The 22,980-nt window shown below is 45.0% G+C and overlaps 1 protein-coding gene across 6 annotated transcripts in view; it reads right to left on the bottom strand.

Moving 5' to 3' along the window:
• The window catches only part of SBNO2 (strawberry notch homolog 2), a 1,228,831-nt gene that overhangs the window by 668,608 nt on the left and 537,243 nt on the right, over nucleotides 1-22,980 (bottom strand). For all 6 annotated transcript variants that reach the window (XM_069647284.1, XM_069647292.1, XM_069647268.1 and 3 more), the window contains one exon: nucleotides 15,485-15,645. In XM_069647284.1, coding sequence (XP_069503385.1) covers nucleotides 15,485-15,645 — 161 coding nt within the window. The remainder of the gene's footprint in view (nucleotides 1-15,484; nucleotides 15,646-22,980) is intronic.

The following is a 22,980-nucleotide window of genomic DNA, read 5'->3' as shown; positions in this document are numbered from 1 at the left end:
CGTCAGTGGAACCGCGATTACTGGCAGCTCCCCCTTCAATGTCTTTTTCGTGGCCCAACTGTCATTCGTAGGGGCGTTTTCAGCATTTCCCTGTTTGTGACATCATCCATTCCGCTCAGGCTGTCCGTATGCGGTTCAGTGCCTGCATGCTGTAAGTCATTCCGGCGTGTGCTGTGGCCACACCATTCTCCATCTCCTGCCTCGTCCGTTGGCCTGTTGGCCACCCAGTCATGCCGGCGAGGTCGGATCTCTCCTTCAGCATTTGAAGAGATTTGACCCACATGGTCACAGTGATGTGGTTGCCACTCACCCTCTGCGTTGTATATAACGTCGTTAGGGTTACTCAGACCCTCGTTAGGGTTGCTCAGGAGCTCCAGATGCGCACCTGCGCCCTCACAGTTCTCTTATACAGAACCAGAGTTTTCTGCTGGTGCTCCCAATATAAATCATGCTGCAGTGGCATATACAACACATTTTGTTCTACAGTTAATCAGATCATGCATCTTAAAAGTCTGTCCCTTACCTAGCGTACATTTTTTAGTACTGATTGCAGCATATTTACACAGCTCATTTTACACATTTGAAAAAGAATCTTGTACTTGAAGCCAATTATCTATTTGTGTGCTATGCATAAAGCTTGGACAAGGTTTGGTCCTTAAAATTGGTTCCCTAGTGTATGTGGTGGTAGGTTTATCATTAACTCTCGAAGCTCATCATCCAACCTCAATACGTGCCAGTATGTTCTGTAGTCGTTATGAATCTTGTGGTCTGGTCAGTAGTAGTTTTATTTTTATTTTGTATGTGTATAAAAAAAAGCACATTTATTAGAAAGACATTAATTCAATAATAAAAGCTGCAAGTAATTAGGTAATACATTCCTGATAAGTTAATTACTCAAATGAATACATTCCTAAAATTCATACCATAATTCTCTAATTTCAATCCATTTTAAATACCCTAAAAAGTTTAAAACAGCCATTGTCAAAATAGTTTAATTTCCATTCGAGAGCCTAAGCCAGAGGTTTTGGGTTGAAAGTCAACACTCATTGTGTGTAAATCCGGCAAAGAAGAACACTCGTAAATTATGTAATACTGTACATTCAATTAATATATATATCTTACTGTTTGAAACATGATCATTCCATAAAGTACAGAATTCTGGTACACTATTAGTCGGTGCATGAATGTATTGGATTTAGCAAGTTGGAATTAAATGAAACCTAAAATGAAGAAAATGTCCCCCTACAAAATAAATTGGGGAATTTTTGAAGGTATTGCGGTCTATCACCCAGTGGTTTGTCTAGGATTGACAACGCTTGTGGATGTTTAACTTGAGCATTCCAACAATTGTATCTACCATGTCTTTTTGGAATAAAACCTGTTTTGTTCTCCAGGGATTCTCACACAATGTATCCTTTGACTGCTTAATACTCTCCAAGATGTTCTTTGCTCGGGTCAAAGTTATGAAAGGACCAGCAATCACATTTTCCCATGGCCTTTTTTATATATACATACTGAGTAATGGCACTTTAGGATACAATAATACTATAAAAGGTTACCATCTTCCAGTCAAGCCACCCTTCCATAGACGGAAATCCTAACTCATATCTCAGAGCAGAGATAGGGCGTGATTTAGGTGCATTTAACACTTTCTTCCATACAATCGATTCAATTATATCCCAATCAATGCTGTTGGAGGTACAAAAGATCTCCCGCCCATATAACAGAGGTTATCACTTTGATATTATAGTGATGAATAAGAGGGTCTTGATCTGCAGTATTTGGAATTCACTCTTTATTTGGGAGGCTAGATTACAGGCCTTACCTTTTAGTCCGATACAGCGGGCAATAGACACTGATGATTCCAGACTACACCCCAAGTAGAGTATCTGTTTAGGTGGTACAATCGGTACACTATCCACTCTTCAAATTATACTCATATGCTTTTCTCGAGTTGGCTGCAAATTGCAGAACGATGGTTTTACTAGGATTGATCTTCAATTCATTCGATGAAGCACAGATCTCTATAGCATCCAGTAGATATTGCAGACCTTTCTGGGTATGGTCCAGAAGGGCCACATACTCTGCATAAATCACGCAGTATACATGTATTTCTCGCCTTGATTCCTGTGTCGGCTGAATTCCGGCAGCAGTCCAGACTACAACTATGGGCGCCTTGAGGACTGTGCCTCCCACGCTCAGAGGTATTCTGTCTGCCGTATGTCAATTTGGAATGCAAGATAAGCTCATCTCTTAAAGTGGGATGTGCGTTTCCCAAAGTCAGAAAAAAGAAAAAACCAGAGCATTTTACTTTTATTTTCGCTCCTACTTTGCATCCTGTTCTCCTGCATAATGACCCCCGAGCACACTGTCCGAGGTCTAAACATCACTAGAAGGCCTGCTTCTACAGGCCTTTGGGCACTTCAAAGATGGATGACACTTTTACGTACTTGCAGCTAGCTCCCTGTGGCCAACTGTGTGGTCCATGTGTGTGCTGATTGGTTTACTGTAGGATGTCAGAGGCCTATGGTGGACCGGCACGCTTTAGCCGGCCCACCCCTTCCAAGGCCCCCTTTCTAAGGCCCTCTCTGCTCCCTGTCCGCTACCCAGCTGCTCGCAGGTGGAACTTTGTACCTGGCTGTACCCCCCTGTCGTATGCTTGTGCCTGTGTGCTTGGACCTTGAACCTTGTCCCTGCTTGTCCTTACTGCATCTTAGTGTCGCAGCCGCCATGCAACTTGGGGTTAGGCTCCACGAATGTGCCCACTTGACCTCTTTTTGCACTTCTGCCTGTGATGCAATTACCTTCTATAGTGCTCTCTGATGTTATTACTTTCTGCGCATTCTGCCCTGTAACCACAAGCACTGTAACCAATTTCTTAAGCATAAGCGCATAGATAACTCTGGGTTTGGTGCGCTATATAAATAAATGTAGCTTCTGGATTTTTGGTGCGAAAAAAGCTGCTGTGGACAATGTGTCTTCCAGATCAGAAAAATATAGATTAAATAGTGAGACCACCGCCTTGCTGAAGGCCTCTGTATACTTCAAATTAGTCTGTTGAGCTACCCTGCCTGTTCAATCTCACAAGTGGAGAGGGGTCCTCATGCAGATCAATTAAGATGGCTAATGGATAATCTGGAATATTCCTGATTTTTCAATGTTTCCCCAAAGTAAGGCATGATTCACAATGAAAAGCTTGAAAAAAATCTATGGACGCAATACATGCGGGTAATCCCTCCATTGTCCAAGACGTTCCTTGTAGGCAAGTCATGATGAAGCCATTTAATCGGGTTCACCTCCCTTTTCTAAATCCCACTTGATATTTACTTAATCTTCCTGTGTTGCAGGGCCAAGCTTCCATATCCCTCAAAACAAAAAGATGCAAAGATTTTGCTCTCTGCATCGATGAGAGCTATGGGCCGACAGTTTGATCAATTTAAGCCATCACCATTCTTGTTAACAGGCACAATTATGGAACATTTCCATGAACGTGGTGTGGATTTAATTTCCAAAATATTCTCAAATAGCAATGCCAAAACACTAGTACAAAAAGTCGGATTTTCATAAAAATAATTATTACTAAAACCATTGGGCCCAGGAGCTCTGGAATTCGACCGCTTACCAATCCAACTTTCTAGGTCCACAATATGAATCGTTAGAGACCAGTCTCATCTCTGGGGGACTCCCTCGTCTTTTTGATTGAGAATATTGAGTCGGAAAGGGTGACTTCCAGGCATCCTCTGATACAGGATTGCATTAAGAGCCAGTGTTGTTCGACAATAAATTATTAATATCCCAAACATTAAAAGAGTTTTGATGGTAATAGCTTGCAACATATGTTCGCTATCTTTCTGATTTAGAAGATATTGATATCCTTTATTCCAATTATTGTACCCTTGGCGCAATTGTCAAGCTTTCTCTTTCTTCACATCTTCCGTGAGGGCTGTCTTTTAAAATTGTCGCAAACTCCTCCTTAAGCCTTTTTTTTAAGCCTGTACATTAAAGCATCAAAGCAGTGAATGGTTTCCTTTAGATAACAAAAAGTTAATTTCCCACCGTAATTATGACTGACAATACATTTTAGAAATCCCCCCGTCATAATCACGGGCCATTTAGATTCAAGTCTAATTCTCTCCAAGGTTTGACGCAAGGGATTATTGAAGGCTCGAGCAAGCAAGACTCTCATAGCAATTTGGTTTCCTCTGGGATTAGTTATCAAACTTCCCAACTGTACAGCCTTTTCATGCTTTGCCTCCAGTGTGAATTTAGCACTCAACATGTTACAATCAGTAACAGCACTGTCCAGCACAGTAAATTCCTCGCATCTTGTGAACAGATTGGATGACACGAGTAGTTTGTGTTTTAGTCTTGGAAACCAAAACTTCCATCCTCCGAGTCTTATTGACTTTGTTGTAAGCTTGAATAATATCTGATGCGTAGCCTCTTTGTGTAAATCTGGTCTTGTTCAATTTACATTCTTACTTGAATGTATTGCCAGTGCTACAATTGCTTCTTCCTCTTGTATTCGATCATTGGAATATTATTGATTGTATTGAGACTATAGCAACTGGTTTCGTGTAATGTGAAATTTACTTCTTTTGGTTTCCTGTATGTTCTGATCTGGAGTTTGTTCTACAAAGATATTAAAATCCTAACATTCTTCAAGTAACTTACTTACAAAATAGATGGTTTGAGATCTCCCAATTTTGTCTTTTGTGTGTTCAGAAATTCACAATTGATGTACTCTATATCAAAATATTGAGATTATTCACTTACAAGTCAATGTCAAAAGAATACAAGATTAGCATCTTGTAAGGTAAGCTGTTCACCTTCTTAGGCAATTCAAGTAAATATGGAACATATCCAATCCATACGAATGATATCTTGTGTTTCTCTTTTTCTTTCTCGTCTTCCTCTTCCCCGTCGATGAAACATTATTACACGCCATGATTTTTCCCAAAGTACAGAAGTCTGTCCTGATAAATTCTGGTTTCACCATCACAGTCTTGTGGCCAATGCTGGATTTGACTTTTATGGACTTCATTCATTCACAATGCGTCACCCTTTCTCAACTCTCATGCTGGACTTCCTTTGCATCTTGTACTCATGGTGGCCCTGAATCATGATGTTCCCATCTTCATTTTATATCCTGGCTTGCAACATTATGTTTAACTACTGACTTCTGCAATTGTGTTCACTCTCCCCTCTTGCTTCTCCACTCTTTTGACTGCTAACTCCATGTTCTCTCCTCCTTTCCTATCTCCTCCCCTTACTTCCTTCTATGTACTTTATCAGAATTGTCTCTGGAACTAGTATGATAGCAACCTTGACTGTCTCCTGCCCCCTCTCCTTACTGGTTCCCCCCCCCCTTCCAACACTATCTGAAATGTCGTCAGGCCTAGTATGATAGTCACTTGTTTTGTTCCCCCCCTACCTTTCTGCACCCCTCTCCCTCACCTCTTGTTTTTCTCCAGCTCTACCAGAAATGTCAGGCCTAGTATGGTAGTCACCTGTCTGTTTCATTTTCCTTCCCACTCCCCCCCTCCCTTCCCTATCTATGTCTTAGCTCTTGCACTATCTGAAATGTCGTCAGGCCAAGTACAATAGTTCATTTCACATCCTTACTGTTCATGGCCTTTAAGAATGTAATTGTATTTTCCTTTGTTCCCTCCCTTGCCTTGAAACGCTTTGAAACCCAGTGTATAGGTGCTATATAAATAAACTTTCATAGCATATCATATCTAATACTGTGACACGTACATTTTAATTGACTTCAAAAACAGGTTTTCGTTGTATGATGTTGATTAGATGCCCTGAGAAAGACCTTTACTAGATCCAAACACGTGTTGGCAACCAATTTAATTATATTCAGATGCATCACATTACACCAATATTGGATTACATTAAAATGTTATGTCCTTTCAATGATGTAGTACAGAATTTGCTCACTGTGAATTGTCAAGTTTTGGGATTTCAACATTGACCCTTTAGGCATTTCTCAAGCAAGATTACAAGGCAGAGACAATCTAACCAAGGCAGATAAAACAAATGAAGTAGGTTTTACACTGGGAAAATGGCAAGCTCGTCAATTTTATTTTTAAACTTGACAGAAGGGTGGATTGTGTGACCAGGTTAAGATCAGCATCCCATCTCAACTCAGGCTGTGAGGCCTACCAGAGAGCCAACCAGAGCCAGTCCTAACCCAGATGTGGGTGGTGGCAGCAGAGCGGCTGTGCATTCCTGCCCCTCCCAACTTTGTGCCAGCATGTTTGTGTGCAGGACCTTCTCTCCAACCTTGCCCCACTTCTCAGTTAGTGGCTAGTGTTGATTTATGTTTGTAGAGTTTGCCATCATCAATGGCTAAGTAAGAAAAACCATATTCGCGCAGAACGGAGAAGAAAAGATAAAAAAAAGAAGCCACAATCCAGAAATCCGACCGCAGCAGGGCATTGCCCGGAGAGAGAGAGAAGCATCTGTTGCAGCTGCACACAACACTGCCTGCCGGCTAGCTCGCACAGCAAGTCACATGTCCCCTAGAACACACTAAGGATCAGACAAGGGAAAGGAACAATCTTCCCCCAAAGCTTACAGGGCTAACCCACAAGAAAGGGTCCCAGAACACGACCTGGAACACTGGAATACATACACAGGCATCTCTGGTACTCTGCGAGCGCATGCTGAAAAAGTGGGCGGGGCCTAGCCTCCTTTTAGTTACTTTCCCTCACGTATACACATCTACACACCCTTGGTGGGGAAAACAGGGCCAGATTGGTCAGGCAAAGGTGGCCAACATTCACAGAGTGAGAAAGATTGAAGCAGAGCGTAGGAAACTGGTAGTGTGGGTTTTTCGGGCAAGGTCAGAGGTAGAGGATGACCAAGGGACCAGCAGGAGGAAGGAAGGAGCGGCAGCTTGTGGAGGAGGTGAGGAAATGGTTTAGAAGTGGAAGTGGTTCTGCAGTGTGAGTGCAGGTATGAGTGTGGCAGGTGAGTAGAGGTTAGTTCAAGGAGTGAATATAAATTGAATGATACAGGGTTAAGGGAGGGAGTTGGAGTACTAGTGGGAGGAGGGAGAGTAGTAGCAAATAGAAAAATTGTGAAATAGAAGTAACATCAAAGGGTGAAGGAAAAAACTAGGAGGAGTGAAAGAGTGACAGCAGAATGGTGGGAGGAGTAACGGAAAGGGGTCTAGGGGTATGGTAGTAAGAGATGAAGGGAAGAGGTGAGCGTTAAGTGCAAGGCACCTTCCAAATTCCAATTATAACACTTATCCATTGATCAAGGTGGGATAGTTAGGAAGTCCGACGGAGAAGAGACAGCCAGCTATGTAGCATAAAGCATATTTTAGACAGTAGCGATCAACTTTCGCTAGCACCAACTAGGGGTTACGGTACCTTGGTTGGGGAGGAGCGTCAAATACAGACAAGAAAGGGATGGGGCCCTAGGCCCCACCTCCACAAAAACTCTTGAACGGTCCCTAAAGACTCAGTGATTGTATGTGCCATCTTTAACACGTGTCAGAAGGAACAAGTTACTTACCTGTAACTGCTGTTCTCCAGCATGGGTCTGACATGGATTCACATGCTCATGAATATTCCTTGTCGTTAGGCCGGGAATCCTCTGTAAAAGAAACATTTTTCACTTTCACTTACAAACGGTCTTTCTCCTGTAAACCAATCACAGAGCTCTGGGTCATATTGCCCCCAGCCAATTACTGCCCTCTCCCTAAGCCCCTCCTCTGGCAGCCATCTTCAGATTTGGTAGCACGTAAAGTGGCAGCATGACCAAGAAGATCCGCAGAAGGGAGGGTTCGCATGTGAATCCATGCCAGACCCATGCTAGAGAGCAACAGTTACAGTTAAGTAACTTGTTCCTCTTCCAGCATGGGGTCTGGAATGGATTCACATGCTCATGAATAAATGCCTAGCAGTACATACATACACAACCACAGGAGGTGGAAAGGCTCAACAGAAGCAATTACTCTTACCTCCGGAACAGGCTCACCTTCAAGCAAACAGTTTGCATAGTACTGCTTGGCCGACCCTGGACTCCTCTCTAGAATCCCGGTCGACACAGTAGAATCTTGTGAAGGTGTGCGTAGACCTCCACATAGCACCCCCCTTGTCTCGTGGAAAGTCCGATAAGGCTGCTTGCAGGACAGAACCTGTATCTCACCTACCCTCCTAGCAGAGGTGATGGCCAAGAGAAAAGGAACGAGAGGGGCGTTATGCATAGGCTCGAAGGGGGCACCCAGGAACATAGTCAGTACCGCGTTGAGTTCCCACGCTGGAGCGGGCGTCTTTACCGGCGGGAACGATCTGAACAGTCCTTTGAGGAACTCCTTGACTAGATGGCGGGACCAAAGAGAAGTCCATCCTGGAGAGCTGGTGCAGCGCCAGATGCACCTCGATGGCGGCGCGCGCTAGCCCCGCCTTGGCCAAGGACAACAAGTCCGGCACCACATTGCGAAACCCTTCCACTTGTGCCCGTAGCATTTCAGAGTCGACAACGCTCTGGCCCTGGCAAGGACCTCCCTGCAGTCCGCAGGCAGCTCGTACATTCCGAACTCAGGCTGCAGGAGTCAAGCCTTCAGGATCAGCAATCCTGGGTTGTGGTGCAGGATTGCACCCCCTTCCCTGGTGAGCAGATCTGTGACCACTGGCAGCTTGAGTGGAGGCGATATTGACAGGCTGAGAAGGCTGGGTACCAAATCTGCCTCGGCCACGCCAGGGCGATGAGGATTATCCTGCACCAGCACCGTTTGAGTCGATTCATGACTCACAGCAGGAGCGGCAACTGAGGGAACACGGTAGGAACAGGCCTTCCCAATGGGAAGGAGAACGCGTCCCTCATGCTCCTCGGCTGGTGGTACCTGCTGGCGAATCTCTGGCATTTGTCGCCATCGCAAACGTGCGATCTGGGGTCTGCCCCACCTGAGGAAGAGGCGGTCCACTTGATCCTGTCAAAGCTCCCACTCATGCCAAGAGCGTAGTTCCCTGCTGAGGGAGCCGACAATAGTGTTGACTCCCGCAAGGTGAAAAGGATTGGGGATCATCCCCTGGGCAACGGCTGCTCACAATTCAAGGACATTGGAGATCCCTCTACTCCCGTCGCCACAGGCCTCTGCCATGGAGATGTCCAGTGTGGGTTCCCAAGCCCACCACAGAAGCGTCCGTGGTAACCGTCCCCTGGTATGGGGGGGGGTGCTAAGGAAATCTGTGCCACAGATACGCATACGCCCTACCACTCTATCGCTCGAGGGAATTCTTCATCAAGAGCAATCCTGTCTGCGAAGCTTCAGGACACCTGGATACACAACATCATCATGCGAAGTAGCAACTTGATGGTCCGCACCGCGAAGTAGCAACTTGATGGTCCGCACCGTTGTTATCTTCAGTGCAAACTTTTCCCAGTATGGCCACTATTCTCTCATCCGAGGGGGCCACCAGGCAGGAGACCGTGTTGAGGCTGGATTACAGGAACAGCGAGTTCTGCGATGGAATCAAGCAGGACTTTGGGTAGTTCACGGAGTACCCCAGATCTGTCAGCAGCCGGATAGTCCTTTCCGTATGTATGACGGCAATCTCCCTTGATTTAGCCCAGATGAGTCAGTTGTCGAGGTCCGGGTACACATGTATCCCTTGTAGACGTCAATGGGCCGTCACAGGTGCCCGGCACTTCATAAACACCCTGGGCGCCGACTTCAGTCAGAAGGGAAGGGCCTTGAATTGGTAGTGTTTTCCCCGTACAAGGAAGCGCAGGAACATTCAATGCTTCTCGTGAATGGGGGCGTGGAAGTAAGCGTCCTCTAGATCCAGCGACGTCAGGAAGTCTCCTTCCTCCAGTTTGCAAAGCATGTGCTGCAACGTGACCATCCTGAATTTTTGGGACTTCAGGTACTTGTTTAGATGTCGCAGGTTGGGCCTGCAGCCCCAGTTTTTTTTCTTTTATCTTAAGTATCTGGAGTAGAATCCACAGCCCCAGAGTCGCTTTCGAACCAGATCTATCGCCCCTTTTCTTAGCATGGCCAATACTTCCTGCAGGAGCGAAAGGATGTGCTGCTCCTGTGGGGCCACCGGTGGTATCCGCGCCAGCCACCAGCTCGATGGTTGTGGATGACCTTTCCTGGACTACCTGGGCCTTCAAGGGTAGGTCGGACACCTTACCCTGCGCCTTGGCCTTCTCCGGCTTCTCCCGCAGCTTCCCGGGGTTAGCAGACTTCCTCTTTGAGGAGGAGCTGGAGCGATGACTTGAGATGGGGGCAGATGGTGAATATAAGTGTGCCCTGATAGTCACAGGACCTGCCTGCAGTGCTTGGCCTTGTCTTGGGCCCCCAAGGATGGAGTGCCCTCAAAGGACTTGAAGCCTGCTCCTCAAACCAGCTGGTCCTGGATGAGGAAGGCCCCACAGGGGAGGCCTTGGCGTTGAGCCACACCGCCAATTTACTGTGCCGATCCTTGACGGTGCGCTTAGTGAAACCAAGGCAGATCTCACAATGCGCCTCTTGTGATCTGGGTGGCAAAACAGTAGAGGCAGTGGGTGCGTTTGTCCTCCACAAACACATTCCTCAATCCGCAGCTGGAGCAGAGCTTTTAGAGGGAACCTCCGTCCATGTCCTCTGACATGGTCCGGCGTGCGGTGTAGGCCTGATGGCCTTCTGGAATCTTCGATGAACGCTTGACGATTCTTGCCTTTGAGGGGAGTCGAGAACCCTGTTTGTCGGTCAAATAAACTAAGAGCACACAGGCAAAATAGGAACTTTACTACGTTTTGGCTTTATTTTCGGTTAAAAAGCTCAGCCCTAAAATGTAGAAAAACTCTCTGATGAAAACAGTGGGACTCCCGACGTGCAGTAAAAATCTGAAGATGGCTGCCAGAGGAGGGGCTTAGAGAGAAGGCAGTCATTGGCTGTGGGCAGTATGACCCAGATCTCAGTGATTGGTTTATAGGTGAAAGACAGTTAAGAGAAAATTAAACTTTTTTTTTTCTTTTACCGAGGATACCCGGCCTGACGACAGAATATGCCTGACGACAGAATATGCATGAGCAGACTCCATGCTGGAGAAGTTGGACTTCGATAGACCCCCGATATAGGGGTTGCACGGTGCCAAAAGATGAGACGGGTGATTTTTACGAGTTTTAATCTCTCAGGGAAGAGTACCCATTCTCTTAGTTATGAGGCCAGAATGGTGGTGGATTTTCACCTGTGTACAATGGTATACATTTTTTACCCTCTCCTCCATTCAACAAAACAGAGGTTGTACTCATTTGCCTAGACTTGAAAGGTCATGTGTGAGAGGAGGTGGCCATCTTTGGCCACTAGTTGGTTTTCAACCAGGACTGGGACTGTAGTCCGCCTAAACTGATTTTTGACTAGCAAATGCAGATGCTTGTCTGGGAAAGTGGGATTCCATTCCCTTATGTGTGAAACCTGTGCCTGGAGTAATGGTCTGCCCCCGTTTGAATTGTGCTTAGTGAGTGATAGGGGCTGTGTTCATGCACATGCTCAGAGGAGGATAAAACTGATCCCCTTGCCCACTCAACTGGATCTGCAAAACTGCATCATGGAAGGCCCCCTTCTCAAGGAAGGACCAAATCTCTGCACCAGCACCCTTTGACGTCCCAAAGAATGGGACAATGTACAGTTGCCTCTCCAGAGGACTAGAAGGAACAGTCTGCGGAGCTCCTTTCCAGTGATCGGATTGAGGCAACTGGATCACTGACCTGTTTGACGGTCTTGTCTCCCTGACCGCGGCTGCATCACCGGACCCAGAAGCGGGTGAGTCTTGGCTGCAAAAACTCTGAAAAATCTCAGAGCCAAACTGACCTGAGATTGAACTCCACAAAATGCCAAGCAAACCTTCTGATTTAGTCTCCACTCAACTCGGAAGCTCAAGAGGTTGTGCTGGCTTCAATCCTGTGACTGCACCACCAAATACACCTTCCAAGTTAATCTTCTGTGGCTGACTCCTCTTTCATTAAATGTTCTTAAACCCCCATTCTTTGTTGTGGTTTTATCAAGCAGACCTTTTTCTCCAAAGCTGAATGCTTTGCTTGAGTACAATGTGGGATCTCTGCAAACCAGACTACATCAGCCTCACCTTTCTGGTCCTCTGGCTCTGATCCCAGACCTACAAATCTTCAAATCATCCTTGCCAAGGTTCTGGAGTTACTACCTGCATCAGTGTGCCGCTTCTGGAGCACTACTCAGTGGTCGACAATGCAAAGAAATCACGAAGAGCATCTTGCAAACTGTGTACATGGAACCTAAGCATTTTCTTGATCGATTTCTTCATCGCCACACCCCTATTCATCTTCTCGAATTCTTAAGGGCCTCCTCCCAACGGAACTCCAGGAACTGCTCATTGGGGGCATTTTCTTACAGAGCCAACTTTTTCAATTCAAAGAATGCCCTTATTTGCGATATTGTTCCCTCTCTTGCTCTCCTCCGAGCTGGTCTGTCTGAACTGAAAATCTTTTTCATACCCATTACTGCTTTTTTTCTTAGGCATGACTTTTGACTCTTAAAAAAAAACTCATTTAAAAGTGATTCTTACTTCCTACCTTGGATTTACTATGTTTTGCAAAGTCTTGCTCACCTGTCAGCGTACTGTTTACGCTTTGCTTTTTCTTAAATATGAAGATTATACTCATAGAAATATAGTGTGTGAACCTCCTCTTATTTGGTATTTAACAAAACATATGTACTGTACCTGCGAACTACTCCACTCAACCTCCTTTAAGTTAGGCCTGGGCTGTTATGCCCACCAAAGCATCACTTGGAGGGCTTGAGGGAACCACTAGTGGTACCCAAGTGAGGAAGATATACAAGAGGATCCTGACCACAAGGTCTTAAAATCTCCCTAACAATTTTATCTCCCTCAAACGAAGTAAAGGGACAACTGCTAGTCATTCGATCTCTTTCAGAGTCTGAACGGCCCATGACACAGCCAGGGTGTGGATGCTTGCGGATGACAAGCAGAGGATGCCATGGTATCTGGAGGACTGTGGCCTATGTACGAACTACATTATCAGGCGGCATGCCTGATGCTGCCTTAGCGTATCGTGCCAGCCACATGATGTGAAAAAGTGATGACCTCACGAAATTAAATTTCTATATAGTTGTACAAGAGGCAGGAAGTGGCGCTAGACAAAGGATCTCTGGTGAACTTTCTTCTTTGGCTACTTTCACACACAGACCACTACCTGCCTACTTGACCTACTCAGACTGCCGGTCTGCATTAAACCGGAGTGTGTTTTACATTGTTGTGTGTACCAGCTCTCTCCCTTCCTGCTGCTCTGCGTTATTCACACTAGTCCATGTACCATGTCCTGCCTGTTGCCATGGCCAGCCCTTTACTGTTTGTGGTTCCATGTGTGTTTCAGAACCCAAACCTCCCTTTCAGTGTTACTTCCTACATATCTGCTTTGACCTCTTGTCCCATCTTCTCCTCCCTTCCACTCCTGGGACTGGACTAGCTCCGTTACTTTAATTACACGTGATGGTGCGGCAGCTCCAAAACAATCTTTTGGGGGTGCCTTGTGCAGGTGTTCCCAATCTATGGACTCCATATACCAAGGGTGGGATTTTGGTTCTTACAGCTGTATCATACATTTGAGTGTCCACTAAGATATGCCTCGTTGTCTGTGTGTTGCATTCATGGTTCGTTCTGTTTTTCACATTCTTATCTTTCTTTCCGATTTCATTCCAAAGCCAGGTAGGTGGATGTGGGGTGGGAGAAGAAGGGATTCCCTCTTCACCCAATCGTCCCCCACCTGTCTGTCCACTCCTTGGATAGCAAAGACTGTTGCTATTTGGGTGGTGGGCAAAGAGGTTGAAGGGGAAATCTGCGTGGATGCACCAAACATGAGAATCTCCAATGCAAATTGTGAGAGGTTGATATTTAGCCATTTTACTTTTCTCAGAAGTAGAAAATGCTGAGAAAGCATTGGTATCCCATCTATTTACCTTATGGTGTGAAAACAGACCACGCCCATGAGTGCACACAAGCACCCAAAGGATCCTTCCAAAGAGTCATTCACCAGCTTTCTTCGTTGATTCTGCAATGCCGATGCAGAGTGCGCTCACAAGCACATATCCATGAACCGGATGAGAAAGTCTCTATCCAGGACCACACAGATCCACGAACATGAACATAGTCACATACATACTCAACAGCAAACACAACCATCATGATCATGCAAAAAATAAAAACACTAAGAGCATGCTTGTGCACAATAATGCCAGAGCCATCACCCACTCTGGGAGTTGAGGGGCTCAGAGGCCAACTGTGATTACCAAGTGATCAACCCAATGCCTGTTAGGAGGGCTTGCAATACTCAGTTTACTGTATTCACAACATACTCAAATATATGAATGTCCCTTATATGCTGGGGTAGAGGCTTACATTCCCGTGTGCACACATCACAGGCCAGGAACAGCTACATGTGATGCAATGATCTCCAATAATAGTTTGTGCATACTATACTGCCCGTTACCGCAGATTTGTTGCTTCACAGATAAAATACACTACAAATACCTGACACAGTCTTACTCATTTGATCAAGCACAGAATGATACAAAGGCAGAGATCAGCTCTGCCATGATTCAAACATGTATTTGCAGGTTGCACGAACATCTCTACACAGCCTCAGAGACCTAGAGATAAAAATCTATGTCCCGATCCTAAGGGTTGAAACCATTTCAGGGCCAGTAGTAATGTTTTATGTTTTGCTGTACAACAATCTGCGTGCGAGTTAGCAAAGCATAACTCCTAAATATAAAAATGTAAAAGTCCACAAATGCTAATAATGGCGACAAACCAAAGACCACATTTTTCCCACATCACTAGTGAGAAGCAGAAGTGACGTAGTAGCTTGCAAGCCCTGCTTTGCAGTCCTAGATTTTCTGACAAATCATTTTGCATTCTGGGACTGAACTTTCAGAGATGTTTTACATTATAAATACATTACTACATTACAAGCCAAGACGGAATTATCACTTGCCTCTTGCTATTGGAAAGTGCACATTTTGAAACCTGGTTTAGGATATCTGTCAAAATATTTGGGCTTGATTCACCCTCCCCCCCCCATGGCAGCACCAATAAATTAAACAGTGACAAACTAAATGCAGGTAGGGGGTGGTAGACAATGAAATTATTTGAGAATGGCGCTTATGTGGTCTTACTTGCTGCCCCTCATAGACAAAGCTATAACAACTCCTAGACCCCTATTATATGGGCTAATATCTAGAATGTCTTCCTCTCTTGCCCTAAAAAGGCTACGATAAATCAAAGGCTTCTTCTCCCAACAAAGGACAAAGTAACTCCTAGACATATTCACTACTTGTAATACAATCACTTGTTTATCCCTGCCCCACTGCAAGAATTCATAGGCCTTGCCCCCATTCATCCCACCCACACGCTCTACAATAGATTGTGGAGAAACACTCATCAAAAGGTTCCACACTGGAGCAGGTCTTGCATACCTGACAAGCATACACAATTGCTTCAAGCTGCAGAGCCGAAAGTAAGGTTTTGTCAAACGTGCTGCTGGGGAGGGCAAGTTCGTAGGCGATATCTGGAGGTGGCACGCTGGAGAGGGTGCTCGTTTCCACTACTCGATCTGGGTGTTGCCTCCCTATTTTGGCTGTAAAGAAAGAGCAGAAAAATTGGATTTTTTGACTCATCAGTGTCCAAAAGCAAACAGTTTGCCAACTCGCCATTGGCCCAATTTGGACATTTGTAAAAAAGCAGTCAGTTCCGGACCATGACCAGTTAAACATTAACATGAATGGCTTTTAAATGAAGCAATGCCTTCCGCCACTGGAGCAGCTGCTGGATGTTCTGTGTTAATGTCTGCCAAAACTTTGAGGGTGGTGTGTCCTGAGCCTGAAGAGAACCCAACACAAACCCAAAGGGGGTAACAAGGAGCACTTCTTACGCTGTGCAGAGATACAAACTTCAATTTCCATGTAAAATCATACCTTTGTGGTCTCAGCTTGGCACTGGAGCCCAAAGAAAGTGCAGCAAAGGATCCGATTTGAGATTCAAAAGACCATAATATTGCTTCGAGAAATGACAGTCTCAGGAGGCTTGCGCAAGAAGGATATAATGATGCATGCCATGAGCACTGGGGGGGTGGGTGGGGAAGAGTCTTCTTCCGGCTTACTCCTCACCTCCTGCATCTTCCAGTTCGGACCACACAGGGCATGGACAATTGAGAGGTGTCCACCGAATGGCGCTTGTACAACAGGAGTCGCCACACGTTTATGTGGAGTGTTGAAAGGCTTAAGTAGCCAGGGCAGCATTGCCGTAAGTAAATGTGTGCCCCTGCCACTGTGTCAGTGTAGGAGTTGCAGATGTATAGTGTTCAGGTTAATTAATGTATGTCTAAAACTGTAAGGCAGGCCGTATTATTGTTTACACCATGTTCACTCTGAATACACATTTGTTTGAATAAGACTTTTCTTTTGGATCTGGGTGTTCTTTTCGATTGGTTCCTGTTAGGACAGTTTTTCTGAAGTCCAACTAAAGGCTTAGTAATACCATTCAACTGAGGCAGTACAAGACTCCACTCTTAGTATAAGGCTGTACCACACAAGTACCTTGTGTGGTACAGCCACACAAGAGCAGCCAGGCTTATCTCAAGAGGCGTCAATATGAGCAGTAGGGTTGTAACCGGTTCACAGGCATTCAAATAAACACTTACGCTCAAGGTTTCTTGATTATACAATTATTAATTTAACAGTCAGTTATATAAGCCTTCTTCAGAAGGGAGCAAAACATGTGCCAATTATAATACACTTCAAAACACACTCTTAGTTTCTCTAAATCAGATGAAACCCATTGGGGACGGCACACAGACACTCCCTACACCCTTAGGTGACTTAAATAGCTAGGACACTGTGGGACATTGATTTGTCACTGGTACATTTAGAGCAATACTGAGTTTGGTGGAAAAGGTTAGATAAAGGAATAAAACAAAGGTTAACAAATTATTCATAAACAGGTAAGTACTTTTTGAACCTTCCAATGTCAAGTAAATTTAACACTTTCCTGTGGGAAAGGTAAAGGCACAGAGTCAAAAAGAAGAGTCTCTCAGGGGGCCAGGACAGCCAATGTTAGTTGAACAAGGTCTAGAGGAGCTGAAGATCTTCTTTCCAAGTCAGTAAAGGTGCACAATGTTTTTAGAAAGGTTTGTAGAAATAAGACTCTACTTGAAGGGCCACCAGCTGGGAGGCTTGTGAGGGGCAAAGCTGTAAGCAAGTCTGCAAGGCCAACCAAGACAGGTCTCAACTGAGAGCAAGTAAGGCTACACAACAAGAGGCAGGTTCTCTTAGACGTTTACAGTACCTTTGGTTAGAAGAAATGGTTCCAGCTGGCTTCTGTTCCTGTGTGGCTCTGCAGATTCTATTGTTCCTGTGCCTCACTAGTGAGGACAAGAGGAGTACCTCTGGGGTCCCCTGCAATATAATGGGAAGGTCGGCGGCAGCAATGGGCAAAGTTAAATTCAGCAGCACTTCACTGTTTCAGCTCCTCGCGTCTGACAGCAAATGGCACTACCGCGGTTCTCGGACACCACTTTGGACTTTCCACTTTGTTTGGTGCTCCTCTCCGTGGCATTTCGGTTCCAGCAGCAGCAGCAGAAGTACAGCCAGCTCAGAGAGGATGTCCAAACGAGTTCACTTTGGAGTTGATTGGTCCCACCAACTCAAGGGGAGAAGTCATCCTTGCAGGGCTTCTCTAGTTGAAACGAATTCGGAGCTTCAGCACAGCAGCAGGGCTTCACCGGGCAAACCAACGGTCCAGGAGTTGCAGCAGGAGTCTCTTTCAAGTTCTTCAGATTCCTTCCCCCACTGGTCGACTGCCTTCCAAGCCAAAAGCCTCCCTTTTATGAAGGTTTCTCTCACAGAACAATACATGAGAGAGTGGGGAAAAAGGTCCCCCTCTATCCAGGTTAGACATTAAAAGTCCTAGAGCAAAAAGAGCTGGGGGTCTCTAAGGTAGAGAGGAATTGGCACATTTCTGAGAATTCTCCCCAACCAAAGTACATACCCAAGTCAACACAGTACCTCAGCATTGAAGAAGATTTTGCAGCAGGACGACTTCAGGATCTGCAGCCAAATGCCCAGTCAGTGGATTCCTTATTATGGTGACTGAAAACAGGACCTTGGAAGGGACTTTGCAGCAGGGATCAATAGAGAAGGCTCTAGGCAAGGTTTTCTTCGAATGCGGTTCTCTGGATTTGGCACCTTTTCCAAGGAGCACAGAAGAAGACAGAAAATCGCAGTTGTATTCTCGTCATTACCAAGGACCAGCACTCTGTTGAGGGAACCTTTCGGACTCGATTTGTGTCTCTGGAGATCCACCAGGATGCTCACGAAGTTTCATCGAGATTCGGAAGACCGTGCGGCTCACGGTGGCTCCAGGTGCCAGGGTACTGTGGTATTGCAGCAACGCAAGGTCGAAGTAACGCGTGGGATGGCTCAAAATGCAGGTCTTCTCGAGTCTAGTGGGTTTTACCAGGCTCTGGGTCGTTGTTTTCGGAGTACCCAGTTTGATTAGAAGGAATGGCTGCAGCAGGCTCGGGTTACGCAGCAGGCTCTCTGGTCGCTGGAAATCATCTCAGCTACTTTTCCTTCATCATCCTCTTCAGTTTCAGTGATCAACTTGTCTTCAGCTTCCAGGTTAGCAGATCTACAGTACAACGTCTGCATTCTCTCCCTGCATTTTACAACAAGGGGTGTCTGGTTGTCCAATCAGGACAGCCAACCCCCTCCCCCCCCCTCAGCCCCCCCCCTGGGATTTGTCCCCATCCAGGCAAGGAGGAAGCCGAAGGGCTGTGGAGTTTTGGACTCCTCCCTCGCTTCCTGCCTTCACAGACTGGAGCCTGGGTGGTGAGTCCAGGGGACTCCCGCCTAAGATAAAAATCACACAAAGGAATTTCCCACCCTGGATGTCGGAGGAAGGAACAAGAAAGGACATGAAATACTAAAATGGCAAAAAAAGAAGACCGGCCATTTTGGTAAAATGAGCATCCTTAGGTGCCTTTACTGCAGCTGTGCACACAGCACGCGGTAAAAGGGGCACCAAATTAATACAAGGTACCACTGCCACCAGCCATTGAAGGTAAGCTTGTCCCTGTAACAAGTGTTAGTTTTAGTGTGAAAGAGGATACATTGGTGGGGTATGCTGGCTTCATAGAATACAATGTAAAAGGGATCCAAAGATCCTTTCAACCCTTGGAAACTGTACTTCAACTCAAGGTTAGCCAGAGAAAGTTTTAAAAGGGGAGCCCCTAGTGCAACCCAGCAACAACAGTTGTCAAAGAGGATAACTTTAAAAAGCCACTATGGAGAGTCAAAAAATGACACCCATAAAAAGAGTAAAAGATACTGTGAGTGTGGAAATAGGTTCCCACTCACAGAGGTATTAAGGAAAAATATCCCACTAGAAAAGTAAAATGTTCTGGGGTTGACCGCGGTCAGGAAGATTTACCATTTCTATGAACATTTTACCTAACACTTCCTATTATTTGATGTGGAATTTTCCTATTTGATGTGGAATTGATTACTAAGTGTACTACTTGATGGGTGCGCATTGAGGTTTAGACATAGATTCCGACATTACCCTGTTAATTGTGGTTATCCGGCTAGCACCAGTCTAGCTCTAGACCATATGCAGCATACCATGCCTTTATTTTTAGGGAGATCAGATTGAACCCTGGTAGGGGGATCATCCTACAAATTGCATATTTTTCAGGGACTAGGTTATATAATATTTATACTGTGCCCATCACCACCGTAGTGGACTTATGGCGCCTGGCCTTGTCCAAAAGGTGACATATTGTGACCCAGCCAGGGTGTCGCCAGACCTTAGTTTGTGGAAAGGAAAGGTATGTTTGGGGAGGTAATGATGGGAAAGAGAAATTAGGCATTATAATGACCAGAAACAGAAGAAAAACTATTGGGATAAATGGGAGGGGGACATGGTTATCAAAGCAGTGATGTGTGTATCACAAATGTGATGTTAATGGTAAGCTTGAGTGTAGGACCCAAGAGAGTACAGCTCAGAGCAGAGTTTTATTGTGATGGCAATATCTAGAACCAACAAAGCATGGTACTAGATCTAATTATAATTAGAGTATTTTCTGAGCGCGGACCTAGCTTCAGAAAGCAATTGAGCACTTGACAATCACAGGGTGAATAAGGTTAGGGCGCAGAGAAACAAGTGTGGGAATCTAGCAGGAGAGGGAGAGCAACTGTCCGGAATAGAGTCTACAAGTAACCAGATTGGATAACAGCAGGGATCAGATCATCCAGTCTCAGGTATGGTGGGGAGTGGCTGCTGTATGGATTTGGATGTTAGGGAGGAGCCATTCCTTGAAGAGGCGGGTCTTGAGCTCTTTCCTAAACTGTAGAAGCGAGGGGGCGAGTCTTGATGTTGTCTTGTTTTTTCATTCCTACACCGGCAGAGATCAAGTATGCACATGTCCTTTCATCTGGTGGATCATAGGCCTCCAGATATGCTGAGTGTCTCAGTGAGGTAGCTTGGGGACTCCAGGGTGACAGCCTTGTAGATGATGCAGCAGTATTTAAAGATGATGCAGGCTTGGAACAGGAGCCAATACAGTTCAATGAGGGTCAAGGTGATGGTCGAATTTACACAGTCCTTTGATGAGTCGTGCTGCAGCATGCAGGACACATCTCAGAGGAGCCACAGTAGTCGACGGAAGGCCTTCGAACAGGGCATTGCCACCATCGAGGTAGGAGAGGACCATGGCTTGGACAGCAGATTTGAAATTGTTTTCTGGGTTGAAACTGGTGTTGATTATCAAGTTACGATTTGAACCAGCTGAGGATGATCTCGCTGATACCCATGCAGTGATGTAGATTGTCGGTGAGTGTTGTGTGGTATAATGTGTCAAATGCTGCTGAGAGGTCAAGGAGAATTAGGAGGCAAGGATAGCCATCAACAGATTTTAAGAACATCGATCACCTTGATGGTATCCATTTTGTGCTGCATCTGGGTCTAAACCAGATTGGTAGAAATGAAAGGTTGTTGGCTTCGATGTGTTGGAGCCGTTTCGTAGCTTTTACGTTCAAGAATTTTACCCGGGAAGTGAAGATGGATGACTTAACGGTTGTTGCTGAGGTGGTCAGGGTTCAGTGTTGGTTTCATGAGAAGCAGGAGGATGTCTGGTCTTGACCGTCGAGGGGAAGGTGCCTTGAGTTAGGGAGCTGTTGACGATTGTCAGGTAAGAGAGGAATGCTTCAATCTCAAGTATCTTGAGTACTGTAGGCCGGGAATATGTCGCCTGCATACGATGTGACCTTGAGGGATGCTAGAATGGAAGTGAGGTCTTCCACAGAGAGTGTTGTTAGGACAGTTTTTCTTAAGTCAAACTAAGGGCTTCATAAACCCATACATCTGAGGCAGTACATAAGCTCCACTCTTAGTATAAGGCTGTATCACCTGAGAATGTGGTAGCATGGACAGGGCAGCCAGGCATATCTTATGAGGGAGAGCGAGAGAGAGCTGTAGCTTGGTACAAAGACATGTTTAGCATACATATGGTCCAAAGAAACACTAACACTATGTATTGTAAGAATAAAGGGTTTATTTAAATACAAGTAGACCAAGAGAACTCTTGGGCAAGTAAGTACTTTAACATCATAAAAACACAAACAAAAAACAGCTCAATACCTATAGTATGCAAACAGAGGTATAAACCTTCAGCGCCTTGGTGTAAAGCGCTCTATAAATAAATCAATCAACCTTATTTAGAGGTGCAAGAAGCAAGTCAATGTGAGTCACACCTAAGGTTATACATTTAGCATAGTAATATACTATTCTTGGGGAATAAGACCACGTTAGATATACGTTAAGAATACAATCATTATTTCAAAGGTTGTTGACCTCGTCAGTCATGCAGTAGCACTCAGTTATGCAATCACATAATAAACCAACCCACTTACAAGTATACACCTCTCAAGATTACATTTGAGAACTCTGTTCAGAGATAGTAAATCAACGCATACTTTCTGAAGGGGCCTTAAGCTACTAAATGATCAGTATGAACACTCAATAACTATTTTAGAATGCACCAAGTAATTGAAAGCTAAACCCAATTACACTTTAAGAAAGACATACATTATTTCAAGGTAAGTAATTGGCCTATTGCTGCAGAACTATCGGCTAGCTAATAGCTAGTTATACCCAGTACCCAGTATTCCTTTATGAAGTGTATAATACAGTTTCTAAGGTAAGTAAGAACGTGATGAAAGTATTTTAGAATAGCACCAAAGCAATTCAGAGAAGCAGAACCCAGTCTTACAAGTTTAGAGTTTGAAAGAGCAACAGCTAATCAAGGTGAATGACCTATGTACTTTTTAATGGGGCTTCCAGCTTCTTAAAGGTAGGTCTAAAACCTAAGACTGTTTTAGAACATGTATAAAGCAGACCAGGGAAAGCAAAACCCAACGTTAAGGCACAATGTAGTTCAAGTCAGCTAAAACCTGTTGGTAAGCTTTGACCATTTAAGCAAAGATAAAACAGTACCAACACTTATTACTTTTTAGAAGGGGGAAACACCATTCAAGGTTAGTAAAGCAACATATACACTTTTTAGACTGGCAGAATGCAACTCAAAGTTGAGCATAAACTTAATGATACTTGGTGAATTATTCGTTCACAGAGATAGTTACCAGACAAACTTCTTTAGCAAGTAAGTAAGTAAGTACTTTACATGCGTTAGACTACTAAAGGCAGAATCCTTTTCTTAACCAGTCTTTCCCTAGTCTATTGCATGAGGTCTCTCGGAGGCAGAAGAGGGACACTAGTGGTCTAGGTGCCAGCTTTAGGCAGGTCTAGATAGGGTTCAGTAGCAAGAAAGTCAAAGTTCCATAGGAGATCTTTTGTAACAATTATTAACTTTCAGAGTTAGTTAAGTGTTCAGGGACTTCACGGAAGGCTCCCTATA

Source organism: Ambystoma mexicanum, chromosome 1p (assembly GCF_040938575.1).
Source record: "Ambystoma mexicanum isolate Mex_15411 chromosome 1p, UKY_AmexF1_1, whole genome shotgun sequence".
Taxonomy (NCBI): Eukaryota; Metazoa; Chordata; class Amphibia; order Caudata; family Ambystomatidae; genus Ambystoma; species Ambystoma mexicanum.
Note: the sequence above shows the minus strand (reverse complement) of the source record. Positions and strands in the feature narration are given on the sequence as shown.